Source organism: Falco rusticolus, chromosome 1, assembly GCF_015220075.1.
Source record: "Falco rusticolus isolate bFalRus1 chromosome 1, bFalRus1.pri, whole genome shotgun sequence".
Classification (NCBI taxonomy): domain Eukaryota; kingdom Metazoa; phylum Chordata; class Aves; order Falconiformes; family Falconidae; genus Falco; species Falco rusticolus.
In genome coordinates, this window is record NC_051187.1 from 72,912,898 (window position 1) to 72,928,636 (window position 15,739).

The 15,739-nt window shown below is 46.4% G+C and overlaps 1 protein-coding gene across 1 annotated transcript in view; it reads right to left on the reverse strand.

Annotated features, from left to right (window-relative positions):
- The window catches only part of CPEB2 (cytoplasmic polyadenylation element binding protein 2), a 54,863-nt gene extending 46,931 nt beyond the window's left edge, over window positions 1–7,932 (reverse strand). The window contains 2 exon segments of the mRNA XM_037384538.1: window positions 2,999–3,277; window positions 6,138–7,932. Coding sequence (XP_037240435.1) covers window positions 2,999–3,277; window positions 6,138–7,325 — 1,467 coding nt within the window. The 5' untranslated portion in view covers window positions 7,326–7,932.
- Between the last annotated feature and the right edge of the window lie 7,807 nt (window positions 7,933–15,739).

The window sequence follows — 15,739 nt, forward strand, 5'->3', positions numbered from 1 at the left end:
TTTCATCCCTTTAGTGATACACACAATTACTTACTCAATTATCAGTAACGACATTCATTGTCATTGGTATATTAGTTTAATGCCACAAAACATTATTTTCATCAGAAGTTATGTCAGTTCTATACTGGGGACAATCGATCAATGCAAACACCAAAGAATAACGAGGTTTCATGGAAGGGAAAAGCTTTGAATTTGTATGTGATTCCTCTGTGGCTTATCTTGTTTGCATCAGGTACATGTTTTACAGAAACTGGATGAGCAGCTGACACTGCTGAATGCCATTTGGACTCAGCAAAAAATATACAGCATTTTAAGAAACGGTAGCAGTACATTAACTATCTACAGAAAGTTAGTGAAGACACTGGCTTTTCTAAGCTGTTCTCATTTGCTAAGCTTCAGCTAGCTGAAGTTTAGAGGAGAGGTGTTTTGTCCCCTGCCATACATACCGTTGTTAAAGATGGCACAATCGTCAGAAAAGTATCCCACAAAACTGTGAATGATACAGTATGTATTCAACATGCATGCTAACATGTGTTTGCTCTTTGGAAACTTGCAAGAAATGGGTAACTTCTACATACATACAATACTTTCATGCAAATTTTTCCAAATGGCACAAAATTTAATTACTGCTATTTCTGACTATCTTCTGCAATTGCTACTGTATCTTTAAGAACCCTCAATCCAAATACCTCAGCCTTTTATGGAAGGAGACAAAGCAGTACAAATTAGCAAGATGGGTGTTTGACAGCATTGCCATTGCCAAGACAAGTCCTGATGAAAAGAAGCACGAGCTCCAAGCTCTATTTAACTTTTTCATTATGACTTGCAAAACGTAACAGTCATCACAAGGAATTAACCATATAACAACTGTCTAACAAATGAAAAATAAAAACACAATTTCAGTGTAGCAAAGTAATTTATGGAAACATCTAGTACTCCCACAATAGCAGTAGATAACGCTGCAACCCTTCAGAGGATTATTTTTACTGTGTTCTGCAACTATGACTTTATATACATATGGAAGATTTAAGCATAGATGGATCTACAGCATAAAAGTAGCCAAACAAGTCTGTCTAACTGGCTGCTCTGGTGTTCACAGGTACCACCACCACCAATTAAGTGTGCCTGCCTTCTTATTTTGACACCATCTCTTTTGACACCATCTCTTAAACATAAACCAAACCACATACCAACCCCCAAACGGAAACATTAATGTAATGTATTATGAAGTTAAATTGCAAGGATTTTTTTTCTACCCTAGAAGATAAAAATGATTTATAGTTTGAATGCACAGGACTTTTGTTTAGACATAAAATGAGTTAATCTATACTGGATGACCGCCATAGAAGCTTCTGAAAGTTCAAAGTAATAGTCATACTGACTTATAAAACATATTGAATGAATAAATACATTCACAACTTGTGCTTAGCTGCATATGATTTCCAACGTATACATCACCGCAGTTTCAACCTATGATGGCATAAATATTTTTAACCCTGTTCCTTAGACTAACGTCTTCAGGAGACATTTTCAGTGTTTACTTTTAGCTGTTCTTGGAGCCCTCCACCATAAAGCATTACCTATCCACAATCTGTTTTCCCTAATAGATCGGGTTAAATACATACAGAAAGGTACCTTTTTTCTCATCTTTCCAACCACGCAAAAATGACTCAACTATGATACTCCAGCTAGCAAGGGTACTTAATGGAACAGGTCTTCACTGTATAGCAAATCCTCAAGTTTTCAGGTCCAATGCACACACTTGGAGCACAATTTAGGTTATGTCCAAAAGTCACCATTAGCCTCAACAATACTGCAAGTGACAGAGCTTGCCTGGACAGAGTCAGGACATGGCCTCTTGTGCCAAATGAAACTCCACCAGCAAAGCGGTAAAGAAGAATTGGAACTCTAATGGGAAATCTGGTTCCAGGGAGCACCCTTTTGCCACTACTACAGCTATGTAAGGATCAGCTTGCTAACTGATGCAAATACAGCTATACAAACTCAAAACAACTGACAAAACTCTAGGTTACTCTGTGTGAAACCTAACAAAACTCAGCTGTAATAGCCTTATGTGGAGATAAAGAAACATTTTATTTTCTCTGCATATTAACTTTTTTACTTTTGCTGGAATGTAGTAGCTCAGTGTAAAGACAAAAACAGAAGCTGACACACGCGTAAAAAATTAAAACATACAGAATTTATGGAATAGCTGCTTTCTATTTTAAAATGCATTATTTCTAAAATAAGTAGCCCAAGGCTTTTTTGCAACAAAAAAACCCATGCAAAAAACTACAAATTGTTAGAATGGCAACTGAGATTTGAATCCAAAATAATAGATGTCTCTGCTTACAAGAAACGTTATGACTAAATGAATACAGGCAGGAATGGGAAAAATAACATTTTACCAACAGGTAACTGAGGTTAAGGTTAAGAGACTTACCTAAAGTCACATAAGATGTCACTGACAAAGTCCAGGAGGTGCACCCAAATCTTTAGTTCTAAGACACACCCTCCTGTTTAACACTTCTAAATACAGGGCTTCCATTCAAAACATAATATAAAAGTTGCTAGAGTATGGAGGAAAAAACACCTAACATGCAAATGTCACCCTAGAATACCAGTAAAAGACAACATGACAAAGACTCAGAAGGGCAGGCGAACAAAAAAGATCCTGAGTTTTAAAGGAATTTAGAAGAGTATTAGTGTTATCATAGGCAGAAAGTACTTGCTGGATTAAACATTTTGCTTTATTGCTGTGTCAGTGGCTACAGTTTCTATCTTTCTTGACAGTCAATATTCTTAACTGTGAAAATCATATATTGCTGAATGCACAGAAAATGCTGGGGTTAGTTGTTAGAACTAAAAATAATATACAAATACACAATTTGTACACAAAAGTATCAGGGCTGCAACCCCTGTTTAATTCTCCTTTTAAATGAACAAAGTCAAAATGCTACGCAAGACTATGAACACAACAGTTACATACCATCCTTACCTGCAAAGGAAGCAGAGTATTACTGTTGTTGTCAGTTCGGAAAACATTATCTTCAATCCATGATTTTGGCGTCACTGATGGAGTGGAGCGAGTAAATTTAGGAGGAGCTATGACATTACCAGAAAAGGGCTTCTTCAAAGGAGAGATCTGGTTCATAGTTCCTGGAATTCCCATGTTTCCAGTTCTACGATGGTCTCTGCCATGCATTCCTCCCCAGGATATATTTCCTGTGCTCCAGCCGCTACTCTGATTGCTCCAGGGTGACTGCTTCAGAAGAGGCTAAAAAGAAAGATTCATTTACATTATTTTGAAGATACTTGAAATCTTTTTCTACTTGAAAAAAACCCCACAAAACAAACAAAAAACTGTAAGAACCAACCACCAAGTAATCAATGCACAGAGATTTCTATAAACTACTCTTTCCTGATAACATGTAAATTAATTACTGAGGCAAGGAAGTAAACAGCATCATAAAAAAACCTTGTAATTCCAACTCCCCCATACACCCAAAAAACCCCCACAGTAATTGTGCAAACAACTTAGATTATTGTTTTAGTAACTGGTAGCATTCTTTAAAGCTATGCAGTACAACAATTCCAAGGTGTAAAACCATGTTAAAAATAACCCCCTGAGACCATTTTGTAATACATTACTTAGTATTATCTAGTGGGAACTCTGTAAAAATAACACAAGAATTTCAAAAGGGGTAAATTTTTAAAACTATTACTAAAATAATTATTAGCCTACTACTAACAAGTATTTCTACTGAGTAGTAGTATTTCACTACAGCAAGCAGAAACTTAAAAGATTGAAATAGATATGGCAGATTGATTCCACACCCCACACACCCCCCCCCCCCCGCAGTATTTTGAGTATCATTGTCTCAGTATTACCATGCAAGAGCAAAAAGAGGACTGATTACTGTACCGAGACTCTGTTTGAAGGAGCTATCTTAACATTTCCACATTAAAATGTGTTATACTGAAGCCACTGCTCAAGTATTTCTGGAGTAATGAACGGGACTATCTGGGGAATTCTACAGGGTGGAATCCAGGGGTTGTTGTTTTTTGTTTTTGGTTTTGGTTTTTTTTTGAGTTTTGGGGTTTTCTTCATATTTAGACACAGCATGAAGTATTTTTTGTATCATTCAAGTGCCCTATATTCCTCAATATGAAAACAGAAGCAGTCTTTAGAGGAAAGATTTTACAGGATGGTAAGTTTTTATTCCTAAACCACAACTTGTGCTAAAAAGTGACCTATAGTGGTTGTCATACTACCAAGAGGTGGACCCACTGAGCCTGACTGACAGCAAGCAGTACTTATCCTTAGCATTCTCAAATCTGTTCTTGGAAAGGCTTTTTCTCAAACATAGAAATGGGGGGTGGGGGGTGCACATGTGTGAGATATTCTAAGTTCAGTTCTTCTGTGAAGTCACAGCACAGCAATTTTACCTCTAAGTTTCACTGCAAGCAACACTCAGCTTGTTAATTCTAATAACTTAAAAATGTAAAGCATATTAATGTTATATTAGATAAAATAGAACTTTCTGCAGACAAAGATAAAACTATAACAACACCCTCCCCCCCCAAAAAAAACCAACAAACCAAAACCCAACAAACCAACACAAAAACCCACTAAAGCCATTTTTGGTCAAGTAATCAGGAAAACAACCCATTGTATATAATTATAGATAATTATGTTGTAAAACTTGAATACCTGGGTTGGAATTTTGGGAGAGGCAGACACACTATTGTGAAACAAACCTTAAGAGATAATGCTGAATGTTAACAAGCCTGTAATATTGCTAACTATGCTGTCATGGCACTGTTTTAAGTTTACCTACAACTTGTAACTGAGAGAAAATTCCTGTACAGCTCACTGTTGGAGAATGGCTTTGGAATTTGTTTGAAGAGGGTTATTATAGATGTTAAGGACAACCAGCTCCCAATCACGATGCACCCAAGTCAGTTCTTGGACAAGCACACAATGCACAATTCCAGCTCTGATAGAAATGCTTCACAGATCCAGCTCTACCGATTAAACCTGACAGGATTTAATGCTAGAATAGAAGAAAATTCAAGACGAGGCCTATGTAACTTTGGCTTTCCATAACTGAACGATTGGAGCAAGACGTGGCTGTAATGCACTAGCCTAATACTAACGTGGATCTGCTTTTCTCTGATTCCTTACAATGAATATTCCGTTCCAGGTAGAAACGCACACTTACACTTCCATTTTAACACGGGATCGTTATGTCACTTGATTAAAACCGTAGCAGAACTACGGTAACCCGAAACACAGCGCCGTCTTTGCACACAAAATTCAAGTGATTTCGGGCAAACCCCCTGAAAAGGCAACAACCTCGACAGCCTTCCCATCGGAGCCCGCTTTCGGTGACCCGCGCCCACCCACCCGGCACGCCCAGGGGGTGCGGGGGCAGGTTTGGGCTGGGGAAGGGGCTTCCCGGGGAGGCGGCGCCGGCCGGAGCTGTCAGGCTCATTGTTCGGGGACGCCGCGCTCGCTGCGGGCGAGCAAGGGGGGTATTTTGACGGCGAAACTCCTCCTTGACACGAAAAGGAGCGTTTATCCTCTTTTGTAAGAGGAAACCCCCTCCCCTCACATCCCGAAAAGAAGCGGCGGCCCCGGGCAGCCGACGGCGCACCGAGCGGGGCCGGCACGGCCCAGGGGACGCGGCCGAAGCGGCCGCCCCGCCACCTGCCACCCGGAACGGGCGGGGAGCTACGGCCGGGCGCGGGGCGGGCCGCTGCCACCAGCCTCCCGGCCCGATCCCTACGACCGCCTTCCCCCACACCGCGAGCGGGCCGCAAGTGCCCTCCGGCCGGCCGCCCGCGGCCCTGAGCCCGCCGAACGCGACGGGGCGACAGCGGCCGGGCCGGGCCCCGCCCTGCCTCCGCCGCCGCGGTCTCGCCGGGCTGTCACCGCCGCGCAGCCTCGCCCAGCGCCGGGAGAGAAACCTCCCGGCTCCCGCGACCAGCTAAACGAGGGGCGCGGAGCCCCCCTGTCTCGTCCCGGTGCCCTCCTCCCGTCCCCCTCCCCGCCCCAGGGCTGCCCCTCGCCCCAGGCTCCCCCCCGGAGCCGGCTCGCCCGGGCTCCCTGCCGCCCCGCCGCCGCCCGGTACCTGGTGGTGGTTGTAGGAGTTCCTCTGCTGCAGGAAGGCGGCGGCGGCGGCCGCCGCCTGGTGTTGGTGCTGGAGCTGGGGGCTCACAGGGGATCTCCGGTTCTGCTGCTGTTGCTGCTGCTGCTGAGGTAAATTCATCTGCGGCGGCGGCGGGGGGGCGGCGGCCGAGAAGGGGCTGCTGAAGGGCCCGGCGCAGGGGTTGTGAGGCGACACCGGCGAGAAGCTCTGGAAGAAAGCGGGGTTGATCGATGACGGGATCCCCGGGTAGAAGCTGGTCTCGGATTCCGGGCTCGGGGGCGGCATCGCGCTGATCTGCCCGCCGCCGCCGCCGCTGGAGACCGGAGGCTGCTGCGTCTGCTGCGGAGGCGGCGACGAGGTCTGCACCGACCAGGGGGTGCCGAAGCCGGGCAGCGGCGGAGGAGGAGGGGAAGCCGCCGAGGAGGAGCCGCCCCCGCTCTGGTGATGGGGGCTGGGGATCTCCGGGCTCTGCAGGCTGCTGAAGCCAGAGCCTAGCCCGCCGGGCAGGAGGTTCCCGGGGCTGCCCAGCAAGTGGCTGTTCGGGGGGGACTCCATGGGGGGCAGCTTGGCTCTCGCCTGCAGATGAGGAGGAGACGGAGGCGGATTCACGCAGGAGGCGGCGGCCACCCCCACATTGGGGTCCGCGGACACCGATCCCCCCGGGCAGGAAGGGGCGAGCCGCTCTGCACCCCCCCTGTCCGCGCCGCCCTTCTGCTCGGCGGGACTGAGGGGCCGGTGGTGCGGGTAGTCCCCTGTCCGCGGCGGCTCCGGGGGGTGAACGCTGAGGAGCTGGAGCTGCTGCTGTTGCCTGTGCTCCTGCTGCTGGTACTTGTCAGTGGGGTGGCTGAACTGCTGCTGCTGCTGAGGGGGGTGGTGATGATAGTCTGGGGGGTGGTGGTTATTCAGGGGGTGGCTGCTGCCGAGCTGGGCTGGGCTGCTGAGCTGCTGCTGCTGCTGCTTAAACTCTTTCCTCTTCTGGCTCAGCTGAGGAGGCGGCGGCTGTTGCTGCTGCGGTTGCTGCTTGTTTAAATCCTGATGGGGGCTGAGACTGGGTTTAAAGTCAGAGGAGGGGTGGCCGAGAGGGGGGTGTCCTGATGCGGGGCTGCTGCCCAGCCTCTCGCTGCTTGGCTGCTGCTGCCGTGTCACCCCCAGGAGCAGCTCATCCTGCATGTTTTGATGATGCGCAGCAGCGGCCGCTGAGGGGAACGGGGAGGGCGGCGGCGACCCACCGGACACGCCGCCGCTGCCAAGGGAGCCGGTTACAGCGGGTGAGAAGTGGCAGGAGGCGGCGGCACGGGAAGCGGCCGCTGCTGCCAGGGACGGGAAGGACGCGGCGGAGCCAGCGCCTCCTACACCCAACAGCGGGCTGGGGCTGGAAGTCGCCGTCTGCGGGAGCCCGCGGCTGCGATCCCCCACGCGATGGAGGGGGCTCCCCTGACACCGGCTCAGCGGAGGGGTGAACTCCCCACCCCGGCTGTCTGAAGAGACAAAGATAATTAATAACCTTAGGGGGGAGCGGGGAGGGCTTAAACACCCGCCTATCGCAAACCACTACATGAACCAGAAAATAGCCACTTTCTAGAATAAAGCCCTCTTCCTCGCCATCACCTCCACTATGTGCTGGCTTTCTAAAATGTCGGAGCCTTTCGATAATAAATAATCCGATTTCCCCCTCCCCCCCCCTTCTGATCTATCGGGACCCACGGCAGGGCGGCCCTTCCCGCCTACAGTCGCGCCCACAGGGATCCGCTAGACCGCAATAAATACCCCGGAAAGGTCGTTCCCCCCCGACACCCGCCCCGCTCCCCGGTAGCTTCCCCGCCCGCCCCCCGCTCCCCTCAGCCGCTACACCAGAACGCGGGGGGGCCGCGGGGCGCTTCCCAGCTTGGCACTAGCGGGGAGGGAGGGAAGCCGGCCGGCCGCCGGCACCCCCACAGGGCAGGCGGCCCCAGCTCCCACAGCAGGGCTCCGCCAGGCCACCAGCCGCCTCCCCCGCCCCCACTGCCGACTCGGAACCGGGCGCAACGCCCTTAAAAATGCCGGAACAGCCGTCAACGTTCCGTCACAGCCCCACCCCCTTGCCCACCCGGCCGGCCTTGGTAACGAGCCGGAGGATCCGCCCCCTCATGAATAATGCATCACGCGGGCGGCCCGCCCCTTTTGCCCTTCACTGGCGCGGCTCCGGGCGGGGTGGGCGCTCGCGCTGACCAACGGCCCCGCGCACGGCGCCGAGGAGCCGGGTGGGCGCTCCCACTTCAGCGAGGGGGAGGTGACAGCCTTTTAGTAACCCCCTGCAGACCCGCTGCCCTTTTGGGAGAGGGAGGCTCTCGCTGGGCTTCGACGACGTATCGTCTCTCAAGCGGGAAATACCTGAAATAAAATGATTTTATTTGTTTTTTCGGCAGCGGGTGCGACCGGCTTTTCCGTCTGTAGGCAGGGAGGGTTGGTGGTTTCTTCCGCTGCCCGCGATCCCGTTCGGAGAGGCGGGGCTTCGCCTGGCGCGCCGCTCATTTGCAGTGACGCAGGGGCGCGCGCTGCAGGCGGGCGGGGCTCGAGCGCGGCGGCACGAGGCGGGCGGGTGTCGTAGGCACAGCGCCCGCCCGCCCGCCCGGCGGTGCGCCCCCCGCCACGTGCCCGCAGTGCTCGCCGTGTCTGCCCGGCGGTGTGTTGCCCCCCCGCCGCCGTGTGCCCCCAGTGCCCGGCGGCTGCCTCGGCGTACCCCGCTTGCACCCACCCGTGGGGCTTGCTGCTGGGGTCAGGGGGCTCGTCATCGCCTCGCAGCCGCTCCACCTGTGTGGGATTGGCGGGGCAGTCCTGGGGTGCCAGAGCGGGCTTGCTCGGCTTGGTGTGGGTATTCCGCGCCCTGTGGTGCAGTGAGGAGTGTCACAGCTCCCCCGGGGAGGCAGGGTCAGTTGCCCCTTCCTTGCCACCCCGATGCTGCTGCCAAACCTTTCCACATGTTGTTGGGTGTCAGGGGCTTGCAGGAGCTCAGACCGAGCCCATACTAAGGTGTAGTGGCACATGGTAGGCCTTTTTGAGGTATATTCTAGACTGATGCTACTAAAGGTGGGGTTTTACCCTTCCCATCTAGTGGAAGCACAGTTCTTGGCAACTGTTTAGTGCAAACAAATTTACAAGTTGGCAACTATAGGTGTGCTGTTAAAGATCTAGGTAACCCTGAAAAGACTAAAATAAGTAAGGTCTCTTTGTGCTTTGGGAAAGCTGTAGTTCATTGGTGAGAGGATTAATACACGGCTATTGAATGTGAGAGCACACTGGGGAAGTGTCATAGGCTTGACCTATTGTACTTTTTTCTAGGCATCCATTAGTGGCCACTGTCAAAAGGCTGGACGGCTGCTTTCCATTTGGCCGATGGACCTTTGGTCTGACCCGGTGTAACAGTCCTTATTTATTAACTCTGTACATGTTTGTTATATGCATGTAAAATGTGGAGAAAAAAAAAATTGGTTCAGCATCTGCAGTCATCTCTGATGTGATTGTGGACCTGTGTGGGTGTGTGTATTTGAGTATCCATGCCATCTTGCAGGGTTAAGATGAGAATACATTTGCAGCACTGAAGAATAATTGATACATATTTATCTTTGCTGTATTATGGCTTAGTAATCCAGAATTATTCATTATACTGGCATCTATTTCAAGAACTCTGCAGCCATCTGTCTTACAAGTGGCAAAAAAATAAAGAGTGCATACCAAGGCCCTACAGACGACCACATGCTGAGTAAACGTTGCTGGCCGAGTAATGGTTCTTCTCTGGATAGTGAGTTGTTTCATGGCATGGTCCTCATAAACATTAGGTCTGTGAGCTGCAGAACTGGTAGCATCTGGCTTCCCTTTGCATTCCTGTCATACACCTGACATTCGGTTATATGCAAGCCTGAACAGAAGGTTTCCTCTACCTGGGGCGTTCTCAGGTGTCTAGCAAGGGTGGAAGCAATGCCGCACTATGTCTCTCCTATAACCAGCTGCCTATTTCTACTAAGTATGTAGGAACATGTTTGGTTTGGGTTTTGGCTTTTTTTTTTTTGCTAAGTGGTCAGGTTCTCTGTTCCCTCCCCTTTAAATCGGGCCCAAATTCTAGCGATTCTTCAAAACAACTATCATGGCATCTGTGAGTATCTTTCTAAACTGACTGAAAGACAAGAGTACTTGCATCCTCCACGATAGCTTATCTCTACCATGGTAGTTACCTATCTCAATTGTGTATGTTTATTAGAACAACTTTCATGGGGTGAATCTCATCTATTTTTAACCATGTAAAAAATAAGCATCTGCTCTGCATTAGCTGCCTCATCTTCTACAAACACAAGACAGGTGCTACCAAAGTTTGATTTGTTCTACCCTAATGCAGGTAACTTTAGAAAAAGAAACCTGATATCTCTTTCTGCTGATGACGAGGAAAGCTTCTGGCTATATCGTGCTGCAGAATCCAGGGCATCTTTGGTGCTCCTTGGTTTTGTGGCATATGCTTCTTGACTTTGACATAAGCAAGAACAGCTGTACTGAGTCAAACCAAGAATCCTTTGGGCTGTATATCCTCCTTCTTCTCTGAGACAAGACCTCTTGGTGTATGCTGCGCCCACAAACTCTGGTTTCTCCTCCACGAAATGAAGTCTCTTAACTGGCATCTCAGTGTCATCAAGAAGTGCTGAGTCCTGTCCTTGGCACTGTTTGTTTTCTCTCTCCAGTTCCCAGTCTCTTGTTTTTTCACCATTTGGCCTTCACACCCTCTTGCTTTAATGTTTTTTTTCTCCCTTGTAATCCCTTGATTCTGTCCTGCTTTCATTTCTCTTAGTTGCCCCTTTCCAGGGGCAGTTTGAGAGCTTTTTTGGATTGGGCTTGTAGGAAGGTAATAGTGTCTGAAAACAGGTGCCGTACAAGTATGTAAGAACAGACTAAGCATGTATAATGCTTCCTTCAGTTACCTCCACTATTTGCAACTTGGGAACTTCCTAGATTTGCCTTTCCAGACCTTAGGGGATGCTGGGATGCTTGGACTCCATGTTCCTTGATTGTTATTGGAAAGTGACTGTATGTTTGGGCCTGAAGAAGGGAGCACACTGGCAGAGCACCCCCTCATCTGAATTACTTGGGGAAGCAAGAGAGTCACAGAGCTGGGGTGAGTTGCTTAGACTAGACAACAAACATTATGACAAGTGAATGCCAAGCCGTATGCAGTATCACTGTATATAATATGTAAATTGAAAAAAAGATGTTGAAAAAAACCTCGTCAGTATGGTAAAACCAAATATACCTAAGTTATGGTTCTTGCAGCCTTTAATCAACCTGCTTCTGTGTATTCATTGCAACAATGAATGCAGGCATCAACTTCACCTTGGAGGCCTGTGGTGGAGCTGCATCTGACAACTCTCCCAGGTCAGTGCCTGAAAGACAATGGTCATGTTATTTTTCTGGTGTTCTGCATCATCCACTGTGTGCTAAATTTTGTGTGGCAAACTGAACCAGCAATGCTATAGAAGAGAAAATATAAAGACAAGTGGCAATAAGCTAAATAACACTAAAGAAAGACAAATCAAATAACCTGTAAGGGTTACAAAGCAGTGCTTCTGGCTGCCATTTGGGTGACATGAAAGGGGTCATCAAGGCAGTGGCTTCTGAATTTGCCCCCACACAGTCGCCATCTCTCCTAGAAATTACCATGCACAGCTGAAGTTCTTTCCTTTTTATAAACCCAGGGAAATAACACCTGCTATTGGCCAGTATTAGTGACAGGATATTATGAGAAAGATTTTGGCTCACCACTCTATTTTTCTGCTTGAACAGAAAAACTTCTAGAAGTTATGAGAACTGAAGGGGATTGTGCTGAGGTGCTGCCTGCTTCCGAGTCTGTGGGTGCAGCTTCATTAAAAACTGTACGTTCTTGAGGGTAGGGTCCATACTTTTTCCTAATCTGATGCCACTGAACAAGTGTTAAACTTTTTGGGAACATATACTAAATCTTGAAACTGGTAAAAATTTAGATGTAGTATGTAGACTTTTGTCTCCATGCAAAGTTACTTCAGTGCTTCCTCATTTTGTAAATTAGAGAAACAACAGAAGCCTAATACATAAAAATGAAAATCACTCTGCCTGCTGCTGGAATCTGCTGTTTACCTCCTATCAGCTAGTTGGAAAATCACCTTGGCTGTGATTTTGAATATGGGCTGCAAGTAACAGGTGCACGTGAAAATTATCTTTGCTTTCATTCCAATATGGAAAGCAACTTTTCTGATTAATTTTTGCATGTTACAGTTAAAAGTAAAGTGGCTACAGATAGTACTGACTTCAAAAAACCTTTTTCTTGTGAGTGGCTCAGCATAGAGACTCATCAGCTGCTTGTAATGCAACAGATTGTTCTTTCCACAGCGCACAATATTTATAGGCCTTTCACCATTTACAGTGATTTACTACTCCATTTGACCTCTTTTCCAAGGCTCTACAGCTACAAGAAAATCAGGGGGTTTGGTACCAATTGCTTGTTTTCTCTTTAGTATTTTACGTTTCCTTCTGCCTTTCCACATCGTCATCTCTTCCTGGGCTCTTCGTCAGCACTCTGTATTTAGGTAGCTCTGTCCGTCCAGCACTGGTCGCAAAGGCCCTGCTAAGAGATCTGTCTGGATCTTCCCTATGATCAGGCTGTTTAGGGAAGTACACAGTCTGCTGTCCTGTGGTCTGTGACATGTGCCTGCTTCGTTCCTCAGTTTAAGCTTTGAAAGGGGCTTGCATATGCGTTCCAGGAACAGCACATTGTTCTAACTGGTAACAAAAATACACAATTCACGTACTTTTGCTAGAGCTGCTTCCTCTTAACCTTAAAGTTGATTTTTGTTAATGACTTGTTCCTCCCATGGAAATGTGGAAAACAGTCTGGGACTGCAGGTTATTCATATAGAAAAGCAGATGATGAGGTTTGACATTTCACAGGAAAAAGAGGTTTGAAGATTTATATCAATGTGTTTCATTTACTGTTTTTCTGTTCTTGATTTTTTTAAGCTCTGAAAATAATAATCATGCTTTGTTAGGAAGGAGGTATGCAAGTCTTTTTTAGCAGTGAGCAGCCTGTTGAGTCACAGTAGATAACTTTTTTTTCCAGGTATAACAAAATCAGGAAAGAAATCTTTGTTAGATCACTGTGTGTTGGAATGAAATTAAAAGCAGTGGGAAAATTTAACACCAGGGATTGAGAGAGTTTGCTTTATTCTGTTCTTCCCATGCCCCTGTTGTGTTTTTGTTTGGTTATTTTTAAAGCTAAAAATCTTAAAATCTTAAAACTCACAGCTTTATTCAAAGCCCGACTTCCATCACGAGGGCTATGCTGCCTGCTGGACTTGAAGGATATGGGTTCTGGTCACAAGAATGCAAAGCAGTGATTTACTTTGTTTTTTCTCCTTTTTGCCCTGGAGTTTAACCAGCACATTAGACTAATATTTTCTTGCTTGCTAGTGGCAGTTTCTGCTTCATTTTTTTTGTTTGGGTTTTTTTTTTGGTAGTGGAAGTCATTAGAGTTTCTCCCAAGAGAATCACTGCCAAAGTAAACAAACAGCTTCATGAAAGGAAAATAATGTCTGTGGAGTATTCAGAATTCCATGTTTTACAGATGAGTATTTATGGCAACCAACTAGTGAATTAAAGTGAATGAAATCCTATTTCTAGTTTGCTGCTTCTGCTGTGCTAACTGAATGTGGCAATTTCTGCTAGTTCTTCAGCTATGCAGTGCAATTTCTGCATGTTAGTTGTAATTTAGGATGAAGGAAAATATGAGATGAAGCTCACTTTAGAGAAAGGTTATATTTTTATTTTTTTTATTGTTGGGAATTGAGTAGTGCATGCAAACCTCTTGGGAATTGCTGTTGTCTCTAAAATGTTCTGCATGTGGTTGGCAAGAACAACAAGGACAGAAGAAAGTTCAGCTAAAAAATTCATAAAGGCTGTCTGGTGGAATGCATTACAGTCAGCTGTATACCTCTGCTCTTATTCCTCTGAACTGATAATTTTTAGCTGAGATGAAACATTCTGAGGAACAGGAGGCTGGCAGATTTGCAGTGTAGATTGTTTGAAGGTTTAAATGCTGTGACTATCTCATCTTACTGTAAGTCTGTAGATGTAATGTAAGCTGGAGTTGCTGAAAAGTGATAGAATGGCTTCATGTGTACTGCCTACAAAACTGTGAAAAGCTTATTTTCTGTGTGCTGCAGAGTCCTGCACGCTTTCCACCTCCTGTCTGGGATAGCAATAATTCACCAGTGGAGCAAAGACACTTCAAATTTGAGGGTGAGACCATATCTAGTTCTTTGTTTAGGCAGTGGCTTTTACAAAGGGGACCAGTGCTAACTGGGAGCTGCTGCCAACACCATCATATGTTTCATGACAAATGCAAAGTGTTCAAAAAGTTGGCACTACAAAATACAGATACTGTCAGTCTCTGTTTAATTCTCAAAATCGCTTGTAGGATCGTAAAACTTGTTTTGTTGCTGGTGCACTCACGTATCAGCGTTTTTAACAGTCCTTATAATATAGCTGGTTAATTCGGTTATATTACTAGGACATAAACCGGAATTATTCCGAGGATAGAAAATACTAAGGTTTTACTGCTTTTTTTCCCTATGTGCTCTGTGCAGAAGAAGAGTTTGTCTAGCAGTGTGTGCCGCTACAGTCAGAATGCAGTATTTTCTCATCTGGTTTTCTATGTACAGTGCGGATGCAGCTGCCACTGTTTACCAAACATGAAGGTGTTATTCACAGCTCTGGGGGTAAGTTTGGGTTCTTCTTTAAAGAATGCATGAGTCATCTCTACTGATTGAATGAATGTTCAGTGTATATTTATGTACCTGAATATTGTGGTGCAGGAGGCTCCCAGAAATTTTAAGGAGTGATCAGGGATCATTCGATCTCAGGTTTCCAGAAACTCATGTAACAGACTTGTGCTAAGAAAAACTGTGTGATGCTTCCAGCGTTGGAATAAGCTATTCTGAAGGGCTACGTACTGCAGTCTGATTGTATTTAGGAGATGAGGCAGGAGACCCAAGGAGACTCTGGGAATTTTTTGAGCAAGGAGGCTTTGAAGTAGAGTTCATTGAATCCTGTAGGTTGCTCTTACCGCAGATGCAGCAGGAGGAAGCAAGCATGTGTCTGTAGCTAAGTCTGCCCCTCTGCAGGAGTGTATGGACCACATAGCAAGTTAAACAGAAGGAGAATATGTTTGTACCTCAGCAGGCTGTTAAACTAAATGCTTTAAATTGCTACGAGAAGATTAATTGAAGTTTACTTGTTAAACCTCTGACAGGTGATAGAGGAGCAGGTTCCCCTTCTGAGCCAAAGCATCTGTGTTGTACTAAAAGCAAAAGCAACCTGATTTATATGTGAAAATATATCCTCTTGTATTTGACCTTTTTTCCTCTTTGATTGTAAGATGGATGTTCACCAATTTTACACCACTACCCACTGGTTCAATAAAATTATTTTCAACAGAGTCTGTAAGAAATTTGCTGCTTTAATTAATATGGAATTATCTCAGAAATTAGCAGTACAGATCCTTCAAATTCACCACAGAACTGAAATTAATCAAA